Source organism: Monodon monoceros, unplaced genomic scaffold, assembly GCF_005190385.1.
Source record: "Monodon monoceros isolate NGI ecotype Baffin Bay Population unplaced genomic scaffold, NGI_Narwhal_1 Super_Scaffold_11, whole genome shotgun sequence".
NCBI classification, from domain to species: Eukaryota; Metazoa; Chordata; class Mammalia; order Artiodactyla; family Monodontidae; genus Monodon; species Monodon monoceros.
The window spans coordinates 68562489-68584202 of record NW_021703767.1 but is presented as its reverse complement, the minus strand read 5'-3'; the positions used below and the strand labels follow the sequence as shown (position 1 = coordinate 68584202).

General features: G+C 36.8%; 1 protein-coding gene across 4 annotated transcripts in view; it reads right to left on the bottom strand.

The window, feature by feature from the left end:
• The window catches only part of SEC22A (SEC22 homolog A, vesicle trafficking protein), a 76306-nt gene that overhangs the window by 10550 nt on the left and 44042 nt on the right, over positions 1-21714 (bottom strand). For all 4 annotated transcript variants that reach the window (XM_029214106.1, XM_029214107.1, XM_029214105.1 and 1 more), the window contains 2 exons: positions 20196-20311; positions 7166-7231 (listed from right to left, as the gene is read on the bottom strand). In XM_029214106.1, coding sequence (XP_029069939.1) covers positions 7166-7231; positions 20196-20311 — 182 coding nt within the window. The remainder of the gene's footprint in view (positions 1-7165; positions 7232-20195; positions 20312-21714) is intronic.

The following is a 21714-nucleotide window of genomic DNA, read 5'->3' as shown; positions in this document are numbered from 1 at the left end:
TAAAATACCTAGGGATAAACCTACCTAAGGAGACAAAAGACTTGTATGCAGAAAACTATAAGACACTGATGAAAGAAATTAAAGATGATACAGACAGATGGAGAGATATACCATGTTCTTGGATTGGAAGAATCAACATTGCGAAATGACTATATTACCCAAAGCAATCTACAGATTCAATGCAATCCCTATCAAACTACCAATGGCATTTTTCACAGAACTAGAACAAAAAATTTCACAATTTGTATGGAAACACAAAAGACCCCGAATAGCCAAAGCAATCTTGAGAACGAGAAACGGAGCTGTAGGAATCAGGCTCCTGGACTTCAGACTATAGTACAAAGCTACAGTAATCAAGACAGTATGGTACTGGCGCAAAAACAGAAATATAGATCAATGGAACAGGACAGAAAGCACAGAGATAAACCTACGCACATATGGACACCTTATTTTTGATAAAGGAAGCAAGAATATACAATGGAGAAAAGACAGCCTCTTCAAAAAGTGGTGCTGGGAAAACTGGACAGCTACATGTAAAAGAATGAAATTAGAACACTCCCTAACACCATACACAAAAATAAACTCAAAATGGATTAAAGACCTAAATGTAAGGCCAGACACTATAAAACTCTTAGAGGAAAACACAGGCAGAACACTCTATGACATAAATCACAGCAAGATCCTTTTTGACCCACCTCCCGGAGAAATGGAAATAAAAACAAAAATAAACAAATGGGACTTAATGAAACTTAAAAGCTTTTGCACAGCAAAGGAAACCATAAACAAGAAGAAAAGACAGCCCTCAGAATGGGAGAAAATATTTGCAAATGAAGCAACTGACAAAGGATTAATTTCCAAAATTTACAAGCAGCTCATGCAGTTTGATATCAAAAAAACAAACAACCCAATACAAAAATGGGCAGAAGACCTAAATAAGCATTTCTCCAAAGAAGACATACAGATGGCCAACAAATACATGAAAAGATGCTCAACATCACTAATCATTAGAGAAATGCAAATCAAAACCACAATGAGGTATCACCTCACACCAGTCATAATGGGCAGCATCAAAAACTCTAGAAATAATAAATTCTGGAAAGGGTGTGGAGAAAAGGGAACCCTCTTGCACTGCTGGTGGGAATGTAAATTGATACAGCCACTATGGAGAACAGTATGGAGGTTCCTTAAAAAACTAAAAATAGAACTATCGTATGACCCAGCAATCCCACTACTGGGCATATACCCTGAGAAAGCCATAATTCAAAAAGATATATATGTACCACAATGTTCATCGCAGCACTACTTACAATAGCCAGGACATGAAAGCAACCTAAATGTCCATCAAGAGATGAATGGATAAAGAAGATGTAGCACATATATACAATGGAATATTACTCAGCCATAAAAAGAAACGAAATTGAGTTATTTTTAGTGAGGTGGATGGACCTAGAGTCTGTCATACAGAGTGAAGTAAGTCAGAAAGAGAAAAACAAATACTGTATGCTAACACATATATATGGAATCAAAAAAAAATGGTTATGAAGAACCTAGGGGCAGGACAGGAATAAAGATGCAGACACAGAGAATGGACTTGAGGACACGGGGAGGGGGAAGGGTAAGCTGGGACTAAGTGAGAGAGTGTCATGGACATATATACACTACCAAATGTAAAACAGATAGCTAGTGGGAAGCAGCCGCATAGCACAGGGAGATCAGCTTGGTGCTTTGTGACCACCTAGAGGGGTGGGATAGGGAGGAAGGGAGGGAGACGCAAGAGGGAGGAGATCTGGGGATATATGTATATATATAGCTGAGTCACTTTGTTATAAAACAGAAACTAACACACCATTGTAAAGCAATTATACTGCAATAAAGATGTTAAAAAAATGATAAATGGATCAATCAACCAAGAAGATACAGCAATCCTAAATGTGTATGAACCAAACAACAGAACTGCAAAAACTGATAGAACTCAAATGAGAAATACACAATTGCAGTTGAAAAATTCAATATTCCTCTCTCAACAATTGACAGAACTAGCCAGAAAATCAGCAAGGATACATAAAAACTGAACAAAGCCATCAACCAACAGAACCTAATCAAAATTTATAGAACACCCACTCAGAAACAGCAGAATACACATTCTGTTCAAGTGCCCAAGGAACATATACCAAGACAGACCATATTCTGCGCCACAGAACAAACCTCAACAAACGTAAAATAACTGAAATCACACAGAATGTGTTCTCAAACTACAATGGAATCAAACTAGAAATCAATAATGGAAAGAAAACCAGAAAATATCCAAACACTTGGAAACTAAGCAACACAATTCTAAATAATCCATAGGCCAAAGAGGAAATCCCAGGGAAAATTTTTTTAAATACACTGAATTAAATGAAAATGAAAATACAACAGCTCAAAATTTATGGAACACAGCTAATGAAGTGCTAAGAGGGAAACCTGTAACACTAAATGTATACATTACAAAAGAGAAAATTCTCAAATCAAATCATCTAAGCTCCCATCTCAAGAACCTAAAGAGCCAAATAGACAAAGCAAGCATGAAGAAAGAAATAATAAAATAAAATAGAAAATAGGAAAAAAACAACAAAACAAAGAGCAGGCTCTGTGAAAAGATCAATGAAATTAACAAGAAAGACTGATAAAGAAAAAGAGAAGATACAAATGATCAATATGATGACTGAAACAGGAAATATCACTGCACAGCCTACAGACATCAAAAGGATAGTAAGGGAATACTATAACCATTCGACACACAAATTTGATAACCTAAGTGAAATGGACCACTTCTTCATAAAACACAAACCACCATAATTCACCCAGTATAAAACATTATTTGAATATCTCTATAACTATTAAGAAAATTGAATTTAAGACTTATTAAATAGCTGAAGTAATCAAAACTATATGGTACTGGCAGAGGGACAGACACATAGATCAATGGAACAGATACACAGCCCAGAAAAAGATCCACATAAACATGCCCAACCGATTTTTTTTAATGCAAAAGCAATTCAGTACAGAAAAAAAAAAAAAGGGAAAAGTGAAAAATTAAACTTCATAAAAATTTTAAATGCTTGATCTGCAGAAGACTCTGTTAAGAGGATGAAAAGACAAGCTAAGACTGGGAGAAGATATTTGCAAACTACGTATCTGACAAAGGACTAATATCTGGAATATATAAAGAACTCTCCAACTCAACAGTTTAAGACAAACAATCTCATTAGAAAATAGGCAAAAGACATGAATAGACATTTCACCCAAGATGATACAAAGATGACAAATAAGCACATAAAATTATTTTCAACATCATTAGCCACTAGGAAACTGCAAATTAAAACCACAATGAGATATCATTACACATCTATCAGAATGGATAAAGTATTAATAAAACAATAGAGACGACACCAAATGCCAATAAGGATGCAGAAAAACTGGATCACTCACACAACGCTGGTGGGAATGTAAAATGGTACACTATTCTGGAAAACAGTTTGTCTCTTAATAAGCATGCAACTACTATGTACTACCACATGACCCAGCAATTGCACTCCTGGGCATTTATCTCAAAGAAATGAAGACTTTTTTGTTCACACAAAAGCCTGTACATGAAAGTTTATAGCAGCTTTATTTAAAACAGCCAAAAACTAGAAACAACTCAGATGTCCTTCAAATGAGTGACTGATCAAACTGTGGTACAGCCATACCATGGAATATAATTCAGCAATAAAAAGGAACAAACAATTGATACATCCAACAACTTGGATAAATCTCCAGAGAATTATGCTGAGTAAAAAATGCCAATCACAAAAGGTTACATACTATATGATTCCATTCATATAACATACTCAAAATGAGAAAATTATATTAATGGAGAACACACTAGTTGTTGCCAGAGATTAAGGAGGGGTTAGGGCAGGAGGGAACTATAAAAGGCAACATGAGGAGTCTTTATGGTGATAGGACTGTTATATATCTTAACTGCATCAATATCCATATCCTGTTGGGATATTGTATTATAGCTTTGCAAGATGGAACATTGCGGGGAAGCAGGTAAACATTATACAGGCGCTCTCTTATGACTCCACATGAATCTAATTATCTCAAAATAAAAAGTTTAATAAGAAAAACAACTTTATACATTCATTTTATCTGCAACTTACATTATAAACAACAAATATACACACTATACGCACAAACATACAAAGAGAGAATGAGATAAAGCAAGTGCTGCAAAATGCTAACAATTGGTGATTCTAGGTGTACCAGTTCCTCAACTTTTCTGTAAGTCTGAAGGTTTTCAAAACAAAACACTGAAGGAAAATAGTCTCTAGTTTCTTCAGACTTCCTCTGATTTCCTATTTTACCTTTTTTTTTAGGTCATGCCACGTGACTTGCAGGATGCTAGTTTCCCGACCAGGGATCGAATCCGTGCCCCCTGCAGTGGAAGCGTGGAGTCCTAACCACTGGACCACCAGGGAATTCCCTGATTTCCTATTTTAAATGCTCCATATCAAGATTATCTCTATCTGGCTGAACGCTGTGATTCCCTAAGTACCCATGGCCTGGAGGAAAAGGCAACAAACCATGTAGTAGTGGCCTTTGAGGTCTGATCTGACGGAGATGAAAAAATATCCTGACAATTGGAGATAGTGCATATTATATGGTAAAATGTAATCACTTAGTTTTTACTGTGGGAAAAACATTATTATCACTCTGCTCAGCATATTTGGAAAGCATGCAGTTTCATGACTGTCAATATGAAGGAAATTGGTTTTTTGATTTTCTTTTTTAAAGCATGAATTTGTTTATTTTTCTCAAGTTAAAAGGTCACCTGGGTGACACTGCTCCACCATGAGGCAACTCTAAAAACTACTTTTAGGTGTTCTGAGAAAGGTAACAGAGGTGTGTCTATCTATAGGCAAGAGCACTGGTTCTGGAGTTGCCTGGGTTCATGTCACTGACTGGCTGTAAGAACTGTCTGGGCCTCAGTGAAAAATGGTGATAATAATCGGATTAGTGTGGGGCTTTCTTTGAGGATTTAATGGTACAAGGAAAGCAAAGAGCTTAGCACAAAGCAAGAGCTCAACGTATTTTTGCATTATTATTAGAATTTAAAATTATTTCACTAAGGCAAAACAGCTAAAAGTATATTTTATAAGAACAATCATTCAGGGAATTATTTTAAAGTTAATATTTACCTCACACTGTTTTAGAATCATATGAAATAATGCCTATAAAAGTTATTAAATTGTAACTTTATAGCATTATAAAAATCATGTAAATATAGGAATTTTGCTTAGAGACAGCATGATATAGTGGAATGAATATGACACTGAAAATCAGAAGACTCAGACTTCTGACTCTACCACTTACTGGCTATGTGACCTCAGGATAGTACTGAAACTGTCTCAAATTTTTCCTTTTCAAAAATGAGGATATATACCCTGTGTGATAGGACTGTAGAGATTAAAGTAGAAAATCTACATAAGAATATTTCATAAAATTAAAGTACTTGTGACATCAACGAATACAAGCCTTCACATTTCCTGCATGAAATGTCATTAATTAAATTCAATCTGCCAAATTTTACAGGAAAAATCTCTGAAGCTAATATAAATGATTAAGAAAAATTAGGGGATTGAAAAAAAAATGGTGCTGGGACTTCTCCGGCGGCCCAGTGGTTAAGACTCTGCGCTCCCAATGCAGGGGGCCCAGGTTCGATCCTTGGTCAGGGAACTAGATCCCACATGCCACAACTAAGAGACAGCATGCTGCAACTTTAAAGATCCTGCGTGCCACAACTAAGGCCTGGAGCAGCCAAATAAATACATTTTTAAATGTGGCCACTGAAACTGAAATTTCTAATATATCTTTACATAAAAGTCAAATGCATATATTTAAAATATTTCCTGGGACTTCCCTTGTGGTTAAGACTCTGTGCTCCCAATGCAGGGGCCACGGGTTCAATCCCTGGTCGGGAAAGTAAGATCCTGCATGCCGCACAGCGCGGTCAAAAAAAAGTGTACATGTACTTTATATATATATATATATATATATATATATATATGTATGTATTTTTATTTCCCTAAAGGCTTCTACCGAGTTTTAGGTAGTCTTTTATTTGCAGTCCTGAACCTTTCTAATGTTTTTCTATGCAAGACAGAGAAATGTGCCACTTAGAAAAGTTAGGTCAAAATGCCTTGCTTGCTCTAACGTGTTTTAGCAAAGACATTCTTTTTTTTTTTTTTTTTTTGCGGTACGCAGGCCTCTCACTGTTGTGGCCTCTCTCGTTGCGGAGCAACAGGCTCCGGACGCGCAGGCTCAGCGGCCATGGCTCACGGGCACAGCCGCTCCACGGCATGTGGGATCTTCCCGGACCGGGGCCCGAACTCGTGTACCCTGCATCGGCAGGCGGACTCTCAACCACTGCGCCACCAGGGAAGCCCAGCAAAGACATTCTTGAATCTGGGTAATTGGCATGGTTACCTCTCCCTTCCCTAACACATCTGTGCTTCCTCTGTTCTTAGAAATGGGAGTACGTATCTCCCTATCACTCAGGTACAAAACCTCCTCCCTCCTAAAGTCTCAGATCTATTCTGTCTTTGAGTCCTAGTGAGTCTTCCTTCTCAGCGTCCTTCCTTTTCCTATCCCTACTGCCATTACCATCAGCTTAGGCTTTCATTACCTTCTGCCTCTCAACTCATTTCCTTGCTTCTAGTCTCTCTGTTCTGACAATCCATCCTGCTCATCAGTGCTAAATTAAATATCCTAAAATCCTGCTTTTACTGTTCCCTCTTCAAAGACTTTCCCCAAAGTACAAAATCCTCAACCTGGAGTAAAAGCAGAGCTTTGAAGCTGAATAATAAGTCACCAGAATATCTAGAAGTATAGTCTTTACTGCCATAGGCTGAGGACCTGCCGCCAATGAAGCCCCAGCACAGGAGAGGGCTAACACTGAGTTCACTGGGATCTATGTCCATTCAAAAGGGTCACAAAGCTAACAGAGGCTCAAATTTTAAAAAGGGGCAAAAACTCAGACATTATTTTTATTTATTTAAAGTGCACAAGAAATTTTTAGAATTGATACCTGAAACAAGCAATAATGGGAAAGTGTTTCTTAAAATCAGAGAGAACCTACCTGGTAAAGGCAGGCTGCTGTTCCAAGGAAAAATGCAACAATGTAATTAAAATCCTCGCCATCACTCTGCAAAAACAAAATAAAAATTACTTTTTTTTTTCTGGTGCAAGCCCATTTCCAAAAACAATCCATTGGGATAGGATACGACAACATTTACGCACAAATGGTCAAAATTTTCAAAAGTGGCATATAAAAATTCTCAAGAGTCCTGAAATAGAAACATAAAATACATTATAAGAACCAGGGAGTGTGAGGTAGAGGAAGGCTACCAGTCTTCCTCTATGTCTGGGCCTCTCCATCAATTATATCTTATCCAAGAGAAGATGAAAGCCAATGGAAACAAATTTCCATGTAACGTAGAAAGCCTCTCTTCTTGCTACTAAAGAAACCAAATAAAAATGTACAACACCCCAGGGACTTCCCTGGTGGCGCAGTGGTTTAAGAATCCTCCTGCCAGTGCAGGGGACATGGGTTTGATCCCTGGTCCGGGAAGATCCCACATGCTGAGGAGCAACTAAGCCCATGTGCCACAACTACTGAGCCTGCGCTCTAAGAGCCTGTGAGCCACAACTATTGAGCCCACGTGCCACAACTACTGAAGCCCGCGTGCCTACAGCCCGTGCTCCGCAACAAGAGAAGCCACTGCAATGAGAAGCCCATGCACCACAATGAAGAGTAGTCCCCGCTCGCCACAGCTAGAGAAAGCCTGCATGCAGCAACGGAGACCCAACACAGACAAAAATTAATTAATTAATTAATTGAAAAAAAAAAAAGTACAACACCCCAGTGGCCTATAAAGTTAAGCCTGCTTGATAGGATTACTATTTGGCTCAAATAAATATTGACAAACTTTACCATCTAGTAAGCACATTACTGAACTGTCCAATAAAGTCTCTGGCATGATTTAAAAAAAAAAAAGACAACCCAAACTGAAAAGCTACTGTCCACTAGAGTGTGCTATATCCCAATGAGGAAATTCAGTCGTACATGATATGCTAGAAAAAAAAGCACCCAGAGGAAAAACAGAGATAGATTATTCATAGAATATTTCTTTTAAAAGAAAACTAATAGAGACATGTAACAAACCCTTTTTTTCTATTCCTTTCTGATTCCTCTTAAATATCTATATCATTTCTTTCAATGTTTTTATGAAGTAGAACATAAAGCCCACGCAGGAGCATCAAATTTCTTTCTTCTAGGTAGAAACATTAAATTTGGCCCTTATTTTAGAGAAAAAATCTCTTTATACAATAAAAATTTCCAGAAGACATGGGAGTGTCTCTCACGACCATGTCTTCAGGAAATAATATAAAGAGAAAATTGCTTTTCCATTTGCTATTGGACAACAGAAGTGCCTGTAAGGCAGAGGGAGAGGGGCTTATCCTAGTGAGAGGATCTTAAAATAGAAACCATTAATCTGTCTGGGATGGTTAGGCCAGTTCAATCCCAGAGGCGGGGAAGGTCAACACAAAACCCTTCTACTTTAATAATTCTAAGACTTTTAAATAAGTTCTGCTTGATTGTTTTTTCTTCAGTCCATTAAATGATCTTTTTTGATTATAAAAGTTCATGTTCATTGTAGAGAATCTGAAACAGAATGTTACAAAGAAGAAACTCGTATAGTCCATAATATTACAACTTTGGGAGAATTACTATTAACCACTTAGGTACTTCCTTCCAATCCTTTCTGTACAAAAATATATGTACGTTAAAAAAAATGGAATCATACTTTTACATACTGCTTTCTAGTACTTCACACTATATCATAAACATGTTCTCAAGATACTAAATATTTCTCAACTACTTAATTTGTAATAATTATATAACCTTTAATTGTGGGACTATATAATAATTTAATTACTGTCTTACAATTGAATACTGTATTTTCCCTAAATTTACACTATCACTTTATAACTCTCTTAATTGCCTTTGGAACACTTAAAAGCATGTTTCTGGATAATCAGATCTGGGTTCAAATCTTTACTTATTAGCTGTATGATCATGGACTATTTATTTAACTTCAATTCCCTTTTTTGAAAATAAAAGTTGTAGAGATTCAATGAAATAACATTGGCAAAAATATAGAACAGTAACTGACACACAGTAAGTATTCAAAAACATTCTCTAACTTCTCTTTCCCAGAGGTTACTGTCTGCATCATTCATCAGATAATTAGGATTACCTTTCAATATTGTTTAAATCTCTAATGTACTGGCCTTGTCTTCTCAATGAGATCCTAACCTTCCTTCAGGGCAGAAACTAAATCTTACTACTTGCATGAAACTGTGCACATAGTAGGAATTCAACAAATGCATGCCAAATTGAGTTCAGCTTTGAAAAATCTTTATTTCCCCTTGCTAAAGAGAATATCTATAAACATATTCTTCCATTCAATAAATAGTCATTCATTAAACACTTATGGGCCAAGTACTGTGTTACTAGACCAAGGACAGAAAACAAGTCAACAGCTACTCAAGAAGCTCAACTCTAAACAGGAAGGCAGATACAAAGAGCAACAATTCCCACCTGAAGTGGTAACTGATGGGATAGGAGTGTGTACAGGGTACTACGGGAGCCTACTGGAGACACATTTAATTCTACCTGGAGAAAAAAAGGATCAGGGAAGGTTTGGCACAGAAAATAAAGCTTAATTTGCATTTTGAAGGATGGACTAGTAGACAAGGTAGGAAGAGAATTCCAGGCAAAGGGAGTAGCTTGTGCAGTTTCAAGAAGGAAGAGGCTAGGATGACTCCAAGGTCTCCTATTCAGGCAACATTTAAATGATACCATTCACCAAGTTGGGGATATAGGAGGAAAAGTAGGTCTGAGAGCAGAAAAAACTTGAGTTCATTTTGGACAAGGTATTTTGGAGTTGCTAGTGACACATCCAAATAATTATGTTTAGTAGACATTTAAGTCAGCTTCAGGGAACAGTTTAACCTAGAGCTCTAGTTTAGTTGCCATATATTTAAATAGTAGTTAAATGAAATAAAGGACTATGACAACCAAATGCAAAGCTTAATTCTTGATTGGCTGATAGACTGGAGAGAGAAAAAAGTATATATAAAGGATATTCGGGGTCAATTTTGAATTGTGATATTTGAATATAGATTTTATATTAGCTAATACTGCACAGATCTTCAATGTCTTTGGTGTAAGAATGGTACTGTGATTATGCAGGAGAATGTCCTAGTCCTTAAGACAGACATATTGAATAATTTTGGAACATAATGTCATAATACCTACAATTTTACTTTCCAATGATTCAGAAAAAAAAGAAAATAGATAAAAGAAGAAAGGTAGGTATGTATACAGGTAGATGTTAATTGTATTGTTTTTTTAAAAACTTTCTGTAGGTTTAAATTCTTTCAAAATAAAATGTTGTGTGGTGGGGGAAAACAGGGATACAAATGAAAATAAAAATGCTATGCAGTCACTAAAAAGGATCTCTATATACTGCTATGAAATGATCTACACATTGTCAGGTGGAAAAATATGCAAATCACTATGAACAGTATACTGCCATTTATAAAGGAATAATTTTAAAGGAATAATTATATAAGTAAATATAGAAATACATATGTATTAGCATATGCACATAATCGCTCTAGAAGGATACACCAGTGGTTGACTCTGGGGAGGAGAAATGGGAAGAGAATTACTTACTGTGAAAATTAAAGGCTTTGAAATTTACCATCTACACATTTTACTGTGTGTATGCGTGACTGTGGATATTTGTCGATATACATGTATTAACTCTTTAAGTTATGAAAATATCCAAAGAGAAGGTATAGAGTTAGAAGAATATAAAGCTCAGGACATGACACAAACGCTACTATTTAAAGGAGAGGTGGAGGAAGAAAGTTTACCAAATAAACTGAGGAACAAGAAGAGATAGGAAAAAAATACAACAGGAGAAAATTGTTTCACAGAACTGAAGGAATGAGATACTGTCAAGAAGAATAAAGTAACACATCAAACTATTAATAGTGAGCTGTTTCACTTGCTTCTAAGTTTTCTAAAATAAACATTATTTTTGAATTTAAACAATGAGTTATTTTCAAAAGGAAGAACTGAACAGTGTGTGAGATGAGACAGAGAGGAAACATCAAACAAGGCCTCAAGAGTGGCTGCAGTATTTGGCAACCAGAAAGACACTGGTGAACTTAATGGTCGATGTTTGAAAGAATTATGAGGGCGGAAAGAGATCACAGTAAACTAAGAGAACAGAGGTAAGGGAACGGGGGCAACAGGCATAGTCTATGCTTTCAAGATATTAGAAGGGAACATGCATCAAGAGGTTTTTTTTAGGGTTTTTTGTTCGTTTTTTAAAGATCAGCAGGCTATAACATATTTATGAGCTGAGAGAACAGAGCCAGTAGAGAGGAAGCAGATGAAAAACAGATGAATAGCTAGAGGTTGGGGAAACATGGGGCAGAGATTTAGAGAATGGACAGAAGTGGGAGTGGGGTGGGTGCAGGGTCGACACGAGAAGGGATAAAGGTGGGGTGGGGAAGGAAGGGCTAAGGTAAGGAGTTCAAATTTTTAAAAATCACATTCACTTTCAGAGGATGCTAGATTACCAACATTGCTTGAAAAATAACAAATAAAGGGAAAGAATTTTTTTTTAAGGTGATGATAAAGAGGTAAGCAGAAGCTTCATATAATAGCCATACAAATGTATTAGAACGATACTATTTAAATGTTTGTAATAATTGGGAAAAATTCACTGTTTAATCTTAGGTGAAAAAAAGGACACAAAGTTACATAATGGATATGATATGTATATATATGGTATATATTAATAAAATAAGAACATTTGGGATTTTTCTTTTCTTCTTTATACATTTTCCCCCAATTCTTTAACAATGAGCATAGAACTCAGGAAAAATACATTTATTTTTTTAGAAGAAAGCAAGCAATGCATCTTAGCATAGATATTACGCTACTAAATAAATCCAAACTTCCAGTGAGCTTTAATAGGTATGTAATTTCTTTAAAAGGTAGCAACAAATCTACTGGAAATAAAGAACTCAAGGAATAAAAGCAAGCTGATTACTTTTAGTTGTAGTATCCATTACAAACAATTTTAGAATCAGAGAGTTAGCACCTTAGTACTGAAGTGGTCCTTGAGCCTATGTAGTCTAAAACTTTCCTCTTGCAGAATAGGAAAATGAGCTCCAAGAAGGTAAAATAACCAATCCAAGGTCACAAAGTTAGTTAACTGGCAGAGGGGATCCAGGTATTCTGACTTCCAGGTCAGCATTTCTACTGCTGTATCAGAATACTCATATTTTTTCCTAATGTACCATGTGCGAATTACTTCTAGGTTGGCATCAGCTTAATTAAGATCATCGCTTCAAGGCTGATCCTTAAAGGAACACAGGAAAAATAAACCCAATGTGATAAAAGCTCATACATTTGTGAGGTGTCAATTCACAATAAACTTATTAACATCTCTAAACTCAGAACGAAGTATGGAAATGAGTGAAAATAATCTAATTTACACATTACTGTGAACACCAAATCAAATTCACCAACTTAATAAAAAAACCTGTATTCATCCTAAACCTCCTCAGTCTGAACTCAAGATACCAAAGAAACACTTCAGTACTACACATTTTAATAAATCCCTCCTTACCACCCTAAGAGGCAGTTATTAATCTAGAAGGAACAAACCTGTGCTGAAGCTTCAAACAGCGTTATACAGGTATGTTGGTTCATGTGGGTTCTGAAATTTAAACATGCCTCAGGCACCAAGCTACATACTAGAAGATAAACGTGGCAATCATTTTTAGCATTCAAGAAGAGTATTTAGAATTCACAGCCTTAAGAAAGCAAACTTTAATTTTTTTTTTTTTTTTTTGCGGTACGCGGGCCTCTCACTGCTGGGGCCTCTCCCGCTGTGGAGCACAGCCTCTGGACGCACAGGCTCAGCGGCCATGGCTCACGGGCCCAGCCGCTCCGCGGCATGTGGGATCTTCCCGGACCGGGGCGTGAACCCGTGTCCCCTGCATTGGCAGGTGGACTCTCAACCACTGCTCCACCAGGGAAGCCCCAAGAAAGCAAACTTTAAATTAATATCGATATATTGCTCACACTCAGGAAATACACTACACACTTTCAGCTAGATCTAAAAATATGATCCCCAAATAAATCCTTTGCTCTTAAATCAAGTATTAAAGAAATGTTGAGGCCACTTAATTTAGGTACTGTCTTTCCACCTCCTCTATCACCACCATGATCTATCTGAGTTAACACCAATACAGGTAACTTCAGGACAGATAAAAGTTTAAGCCCCATGTCCTGGATTTTGCATTCAAGTCTACACAGCAGACTACCTCAAAAAGATCTACTTTACTGACCAAAAATTAACCAGCGACTCTAGAGATTATTCCTAACACAAAGTACAATGATGAACCAGAGAGAAGGCTAAGAGTATGTCTTAAGTTCAATGTCTTTAGTGAGAATAAAAAGGACCTTTTAACCAGTACAAGTCATGAACAATGATAAAATAGGTGCTAATGCGGGAAAATTAAAAGGGAGAGAACTCAGGCCCCTAATTTCGTGTATATTTTTTTTCAGGTTAATTCAAGCTATAAAGGATGTACTCACTGAAATTAATCTAGCTTGCACCCCTAATCCTATCCTGCTAAGAGGTCTAAGTTTATCACAGTGCTCTCTGCATTCTGACATTCATCTCCATTTGCTTGCCTATGGTCCATTCCATCTTTTAGGACACGGAATCCAACACTACATAGTACTCCCTCATTATTCTCATAACAAGACAAGGAAGCATATCTCCAAGCACCAGTCACTTACCAGAACATTATCTCTATGCAGATGTAAAATCCCCAATAACTGGAACAATGGGATCTCTACTTTTGGTCCAGTGAATTTCCAAAAGCAGTATTTCTCATTTAGGTGAGGATCAGAATTTGCTGGAAAATACCTTAAAACTACCTATGAGTGACAAAGTACCTGTGGACTACATTCCCCCAACTTTGCACTCTTGTTTCCTCACTGCTCTCTTAAAGCATCACTGTTTTAGGAACCTCAACTGTTGATGAGTTGATGAATGTATGTGAGTTATGGCAGAACAAAGATTTGAAACAATGCTAAAAGAACAGAATAAGCAGGTGTCCCTAGTTCCCAGACAGCTAAAAATCCCATATGGACCAATTTACAGTCCCCTGGGTCAAGTGAGAAAGCAGTGCTGTTGGAGTGAATTTAGTCTAGGACGACAGTGAAAAAGAAAGAATTCCGTATCAACCATCAGAAAGACACATCTTCAAAGGTACAAGCATCCAGAGAGTGCCCAAATTATAAATGATCTACTACTTTTACTATGAAAAAGACCACTCTAACCTTTTCTCCATCCAAAATGTACCCCATGCTGCTTTCACGCCCTACCACCACAGTTTTAAGGAACTATTTAAAACAAACAAAAAAACGCTTGAAGCTTCTACAGAAATTGTAGACTCTAAGACAGAGGCAAGAAGCATGTGTGTGTGTGTGTGTGTGTGTGTGTGTACGTACGTGTGAATAGACTGCTATCTTTAGAGCAGTTTTAGGTTTACAGAAAATGAAGCAGATAGTACAGAGTTCCCATATAACCATTTTTCCCCTACCCAGTTTCCTCTATCATTAACATCTTGCATTAAGGGGGTACAACTGATGAGCCAATAGTGACATACTATTATTAAAGTCCATGGTTTACATTAGGGCCCACTCTTTGTGTTGTACATTCTATCGGTTTTGACAAATGTATAATGACATAACCACTATTACAGTAACATACAGAACAGATTCACTGCCCTAAAAATCTCATGCTCCTACTATTTATCCCTTCCTCTCTCCCTCCAAATCTTTTCATTTTACTGTCTTTAGAGTTTTGCCTTTTTCAAAATGTCATACAGTTGGAATCATATAGTATATAGTTTTTTCAAACTGGCTTCTTTCATTAAGCAATATGAACTTAAGGTTTAGCCATGTCTTTTTCTGGCTTGATAGCTCACTTCTTTTTATATATTACTGAATAATATTCCATTGTATGGATTGCTGAAGTTTGTTTATCCATTCACTTTTTTTTTTTAATGATGGATTTATTTGGGTGTATTCTGCTTTTTTTTTTTCTTTTGGCCACGCCACATGGCATGTGGGACCTTAGTTCCCCGACCAGGGATTGAACCCATGACCCCTACATTGGAAGCACAGAGTCTTAACCACTGGACCATCAGGGAAGTCCCTATCCATTCATCTTTTGAAAGGCATCTTAATTGCATCCAGCTTTTTGAAATTACAAATAAAGCTGATACAAACATTCATGCACAAGTTTTTGTGTGGATGTAAGTTTTCTACTCATTTGGGTATATAATACCTAGAAGCATGACTGCTAGATCATACGATAAGTCTATGTTCAGCTTTGTGTGAAACAGCCAAACTGTCTTCCAAAGTGACTGTATCATTTTGATTTCCCATCAGCAATGAGTGAGAGTTCCTATTGTTCCATTTCCTCATCAGCATTTGGTATTGTCAGTTTTTTGGATTTTGCCATTCTAATAGATGTTTAGTGGTATGTTACTGCTGTTTCAATGTTCATTTTCTTAATGACATATGATGTTGAGCATCTTTGTATATGCTTATTTGCCTCTTGTATATCTACTTTGTTAAGGTGTCTGTTCAGTTCTTTAGCCCATTTTTAAATTGGGTTGTTTGCTTTCTTCAGTTTTAGAGTTCTTTGTATATTTTAGATACAAGCCCTTGTCCCTTGTCAGATGTGTTTTGCAAATATTTTAATACTTTCTTCTAGCTTATGGCTTATCTTTTTCATTCCCTTAAAAATGTCCTTTGCAGTTTTAAAATTGAGTCCAACTTACCAATTTTTTCTCTCATGGATCATGCTTTTGTTATTGATCTAAAAATTCATCACCACACCCATGGTCACCTAGGTTTTCTCCTGTTACCTTTTATAAGTTTTATAGTTTTGTTTTATATTTAGGTCTGTGATCCATTTTGAGTTAACTTTTTTGTCCAAGGTGTAAGATCTGTGTCTAGCTTTTTTTTTTTTTGCATGTGGATGTGCAGCTGTCCAGCACCACTCATTGAAAAGAAAATTTTCTCCACTGAATTGCTTTAGTTGCTTTGTCAAAGATCAGTTGATTATATTTGTGTGGGTCTATTTCTAGGCTCTCTATTCTGTTCCATTGACTAAATTATTTGTCTGTTCTTTTGCCAGTAGCACACTGTCTTAATTATAGCTTAACAGTAAGTCTTGAGATTGGATAGCATCAGTTCTCTTTGTTTTCTTCAGTATTGTGTTATTCTGGGTCTTCTGCCTTTCCATATAAACTTTAAAATCACTTTGCCAGTATCTACAAAATAAATTGCTGGGATTTTGATTGGGATTGTGTTGAATCTACAGATCAAGTTGAGAAGAACCAACATCCTAACAATTTTCAGTCTTCCTATCCATGAACATGGTAGCCCTTCTTTTACTTCTTTTATCAGAGTTTTATGGTTTCCCCATATAGATCTTCTATGTATTTTGCTAGATTTATTCTTAAGTGTCTCATTTGGGGGGGCCAATATAAATGGAATTGTAATTTTAATTTCAAATTTCAATTGTTCCTTGCTGATATATAAGAAAGCAATTGACATTTATGCATTAACTTTGGATCCTGTGGCCTTGCTACAATCACTTATTAGTTCTAGGAGTTTGTTGATTCTTTGGGATTTTCTATATAAATAATCATGCCATCTATGAATAAAGGCAGCTGTATTTCCTCCTTCCCAAACTGTATACTTTTTGTTTTCTTTGTCTTATTGCATTCACTAGGTCTTCCAATGTTGAATAGGAGTGGTGATAGGGGACATCCTTGTCTTGTTCCTGATCTTAGGAAGACAACATGTACTTTCTCATCATTCATGATGTTAGCTGTAGGGTTTCTGTAGATATTCCTTATCAAGTTAAGGAAGTTCCCCTTTATTCCTAGTTTGCTGTGAGTTTTATCATGATTTTGTCAAATGCTTTTTCTTTTTGTTAATTAATTTAATTTATTTATTTTGGGCTGCATTGGGTCTTCATTGCTGCGCGTGGGCCTTCTCCAGTTGCAGCGAGCGGGGGCCACTCCTCGCTGCGGTGCGCAGGCCTCTCACTGCGGCAGCCTCTCTTGCTGCGGAGCACGGGCTCCAGGAGCGCGGGCCTCAGTAGCTGTAGCATGCGCACTCCAGAGCACAGGCTCAGTAGTTGTGATGCCTGGACTTAGTTGCTCTGCGGCATGTGGGAATCCTCCCAGACCAAGGCCCGAACCCGTGTCCCCTGCATTGGCAGGCGGATACTTAACCACTGCACCACCAGGGAAGCCCCCAAATGCTTTTTCTGACAAAAAAGCATGATATGACCATATGATTTTTCTTCTTTAGCTGTTGATGTGATAGATTGTATTAACTGATTTTCAAATGTTGAATCAGCCTTGCAAAACTGGAATAAAACCCACTTGGTTGTAGTGTATAATACTTTTAATACATTGTTGGATTCAATGTGCTAATATTTTGTTGAGGGCTTTTGCTTCTATGTTCATGAGAGATACCGGTTTGTAATGTTGTCTTTTTAAAATATAAGTAGGCTGAGAAGTCTCAGAGCTATCAGTCAGTTACACATAAGCAGTAGTTTAATCATATTACTATTCTTCTGAAAACCTCAACTGTGATGAGGCAAAGACACTACTGATCAGAGGGAGAACATGAAACACTTAGGAATCAAGGCAGGCATCAGTCGGGGATAACAGCTCAAAAGCCATGAAAAGCTGTAGTTTATACTACTTGCTTAGTTTTTTAAAAAATTTATTTTACTGAAGTATAGTTGATTTACAATGTTGCATTAATTTCTGCTGTACAGATAAGTGATTCAGATATACATATACATACATTTTAAAAATATTATTTTCCACTATGGTTTATCACAGGATATTGAATATAGTTCCCTGTGCTATACAGTAGGACCTTGTTGTTCATCTGTTCTATACTACTTGCTTAGTTTTGAAGTTGTGAATCAGAGGAAAGAATCAGTCCAGAAAGAGGAAGGATAGGATGTGAATGCCTGAAAAAATTGTGAGATATGACAGCCTTGCCTGAATTTTAACTTAAAAATCATGCAGACTAAACCCCAGGTTCTGCAGCTTATGTACTGTCTTCTAAGTCAGGGATGGTAAAGCTCTCCTTTCCTCTACCCAGGCCTGCTCCCTCCCTTTATTAGTTTGCCAATTTCAAACAACCAGAGAATTATTTTAACAATGAAATTTTAACCTCACAGAACCACCTTCATAATTTTTGACAACTCTAAATACTAATTATACCATTATTTATTAAGATATGTCATAAAGGTGACTTTTATTAAAATTAATTTCTTTTAAAAGGAAATTTTCATATCTCTACCATTAACAGAAACTAGTATCCCTTACCAAACACAGACACTATACATTAATATACATTAAATACATAACTCTTAAAATTAAAAATGTTTCTCTCTCTACCACCTAAAGTCATCTATTGTGTAACCAGGTGTAAATGTGTCCTATTCTTAGAGAAATACTCATCAAATCCACCTTTCTCCTTCATTTTATAAGCAATAAAACTGAGGACCAGAAAGTAAGGTGAGCTACTCAAGGTCACCGAGCTAATCAGTAGCTCAGCTGGAGCCAACCCTCTCTCTCGCTCTCTTTCTTCCACAAACAAAAATCAACTCTTCACACTCCTATGCTACTGTTCTTTCCACTACATCAAGTTAAAAAAAAAAAGGCAAGAGAGGATCTTATTTATTAGTATTTTGAGTCAGCAGTCTCCAAATTGCCTTTGTTTCTTTTTGGCAGGTTGTTTAACGAGCTCGAAATTGAAATCCTGCTGGAATAAAGCTAACTGGCTAAGGAACAGGGGCAGGAATGACAAGAGACAATAGCCAGCTGTCCTGTGCCTGAAAGGGAAGAGGGGCTTTACCTGCATGCCCAGGATGTTCGGGAGAGGAATTTGGAAGTCATGAAAAGACCCCCAACCCCCTGCAGGCAAAGCTCAGCTGCCTGGAACCTGTGATGTCCTCAGCTATTGGCTTCATATGGCTGAGGACGTTCAGAGGGTACTCAAAATGGCACTCTCTTGAGTATTCCCCCAAACTAACAGCTATTTAAAAACAGAATAGAAGGTGTCTTGATTGGGTTTTTACAAATGATATTCTTGGCTTAATACTGGCCAAAAAAAGAGAACTAATTTACAACATGGGAGTGTCAAAAAAATCTTCAGGGGAAGTGAGTAGAAACATGGAAAGGAAGGCTGAGATGTGCTTAACTTTAAGAAAGGGAGTTTCAAAAGTTTACAAAAAGAATAAGAGAAAAAGTATACTCTGATAGCTTTACTCTCTGTTAGAAACTCCTCTGGAAAACAAAATAGCTGGCAATATCTCAAGAAATTAGTGATTTCACAGGCAGCCACCAGTAAAAAAGGAAAAGGAGCAGATAACTAGGTAGGAATACCCAGCGGTAGGACAAAAACCTGCCCATGAATGCTCTCTTCTTTCTTCTACTCCTCTCTGTCCACTCAGATCCTTCTAGGTCCCGCTCACCCTTCCCAGAGTTTCCCTCGCCACAGAGCTTCCTTCTCCTATCCTGACTCACACTGACCATTCCTCTTCCAAACTTTCTGTACTTGACATTTGTTTGTGGACTTCTTTGCCTCCCCAATTCAACTCTAGGGTCTGAGACTGCAGGGCCCTCGTCACATGTATCTTGGTGTCCCCGGAATACCTCTAAACAGTACCTCCTGGGAGAGTAGATAATAAATAAATATGTGTTAATTAGGTCAAAGAAGTCAACTAGAAATCAGTGTTTTTAGAGGAAGGGGAAACTAGAGTAGGTATAAAGAATACAAAATCTGAGCATGCATTTTAAGTTGTACTAATACCCAAATCAATTTAAATCAATGGTGTAACAAGTAAAATCAAAAGGCATAGTCACCTGAAATTGCAAAAATAGCACAGTACCTGCAGGAGACTTTCTATGGCATGAAAGCCTCGAATTAAATTCAGAGCTGCGCATAAAAGACTAAGGATAAATGCCACAATCCCTGACAGAGTTGCTGGTTCCAGTCGCTGGTGAGCTGGAAAATAAAAGAAGTGATTAGGAATAAACATCAATATCTCACGTCAATACCTACAGGTATGTAAAATGAAATTCACTGCTCAATTTAAAGGGGTCAAATACTGATGAATCTTCATAAAATTATTTAATAATGCACCTTAGAAATTAAATATTTTTTAAAATGCAAAATGTCTGACATGACAGCTTAATTCCCCTGAACTCAAATTAACTTCTTTTTCTCTACACTTTTAACAAAGACACCTAATTTGCATTTGGGGTATACAGTGCTAAGGTGTCCTCATATCTGGCAGTAAATCATATAGGAAAAACCCTTATGCCTAAATATGTCTACCATTTACAAGTAGCTGCAAATATTTGCAAAGGTGAGTCTGCTCAGAAATTCGCTACATAATTCCTACTTTTTCTGAAAATGCTTAGAAAACAGTTTTAAGGACAAACATAGCTTGCTTTTAAGCAAAGCTCTTCCTTATCTGGGTTCCAGCTCTATAAATACCACAGGATACATGTGAAAGCTCATCTATAATCACCGATCTGAACTCTACAGTAGAATGGATTCTTATAGTTAGGAGGTTCCTGGTCTCTGAAGACCATTTGAAAGTAAAAAAGCTAAAACAACAGTTGAAGAAGTTGCAGCATAAGATACTTAGATATACAACAGCTTCCCTTCATCATCTTGCGGTTAACAGAATTAACTATAGAGTCAAATGAAAACACGAAACTAAATACATAATCATCTAGACCTCAAAAGGGAGAAAGAGAGGACAACAGAACTACATTTAGATCATTTGATTTAAATCACTGAAGTGTAAAAGCCCTAACAATGAAGTTAATGAGGTGGAACATTAATATAAGGAAGGGCTTAAATCTTTGCAACTTATATTCAGCCATTACAGCAGAAAAGCTTCCCTAAACAATTCATAAAAACACGAAAACCCACATGTCGCAAAAAAGTATTTATTCCCCAGGTTCAGCAGAAAATCCACCTAATACAGGATGAGTTTTCTTAAATTTCTTCTGTGCCCGAGCTGACTGCTTGGTCTCCTAATCAATTTCCTTGAGATTTTAATATGAAAACAAAAAACTAAATGCCTTTGTAAAGTACTGATACCAAATTTTCTATCACTACAGAAAAAAATCTCGCAATTTGAAAATCTATCCAGTTGGTCTATCAATTAGTCATGTTTTACATCCCTCCCTCCATGCTTCCCCACTCCCTCTGAGTAGTAAGGGGGAACTGGGCTCTAAGTAAAAAAGAGATCCTTAACAAGGGCCTCAAGCATAAAGGCACCTGATAACTAAATAGATTATAGAAATAATATTTCTAAAGTATACAAAGCAAGTTTACCTTACAAAAAAACCAAACAATATTCTGTACTGTAATTAAGAACCATAGCTTTTTTA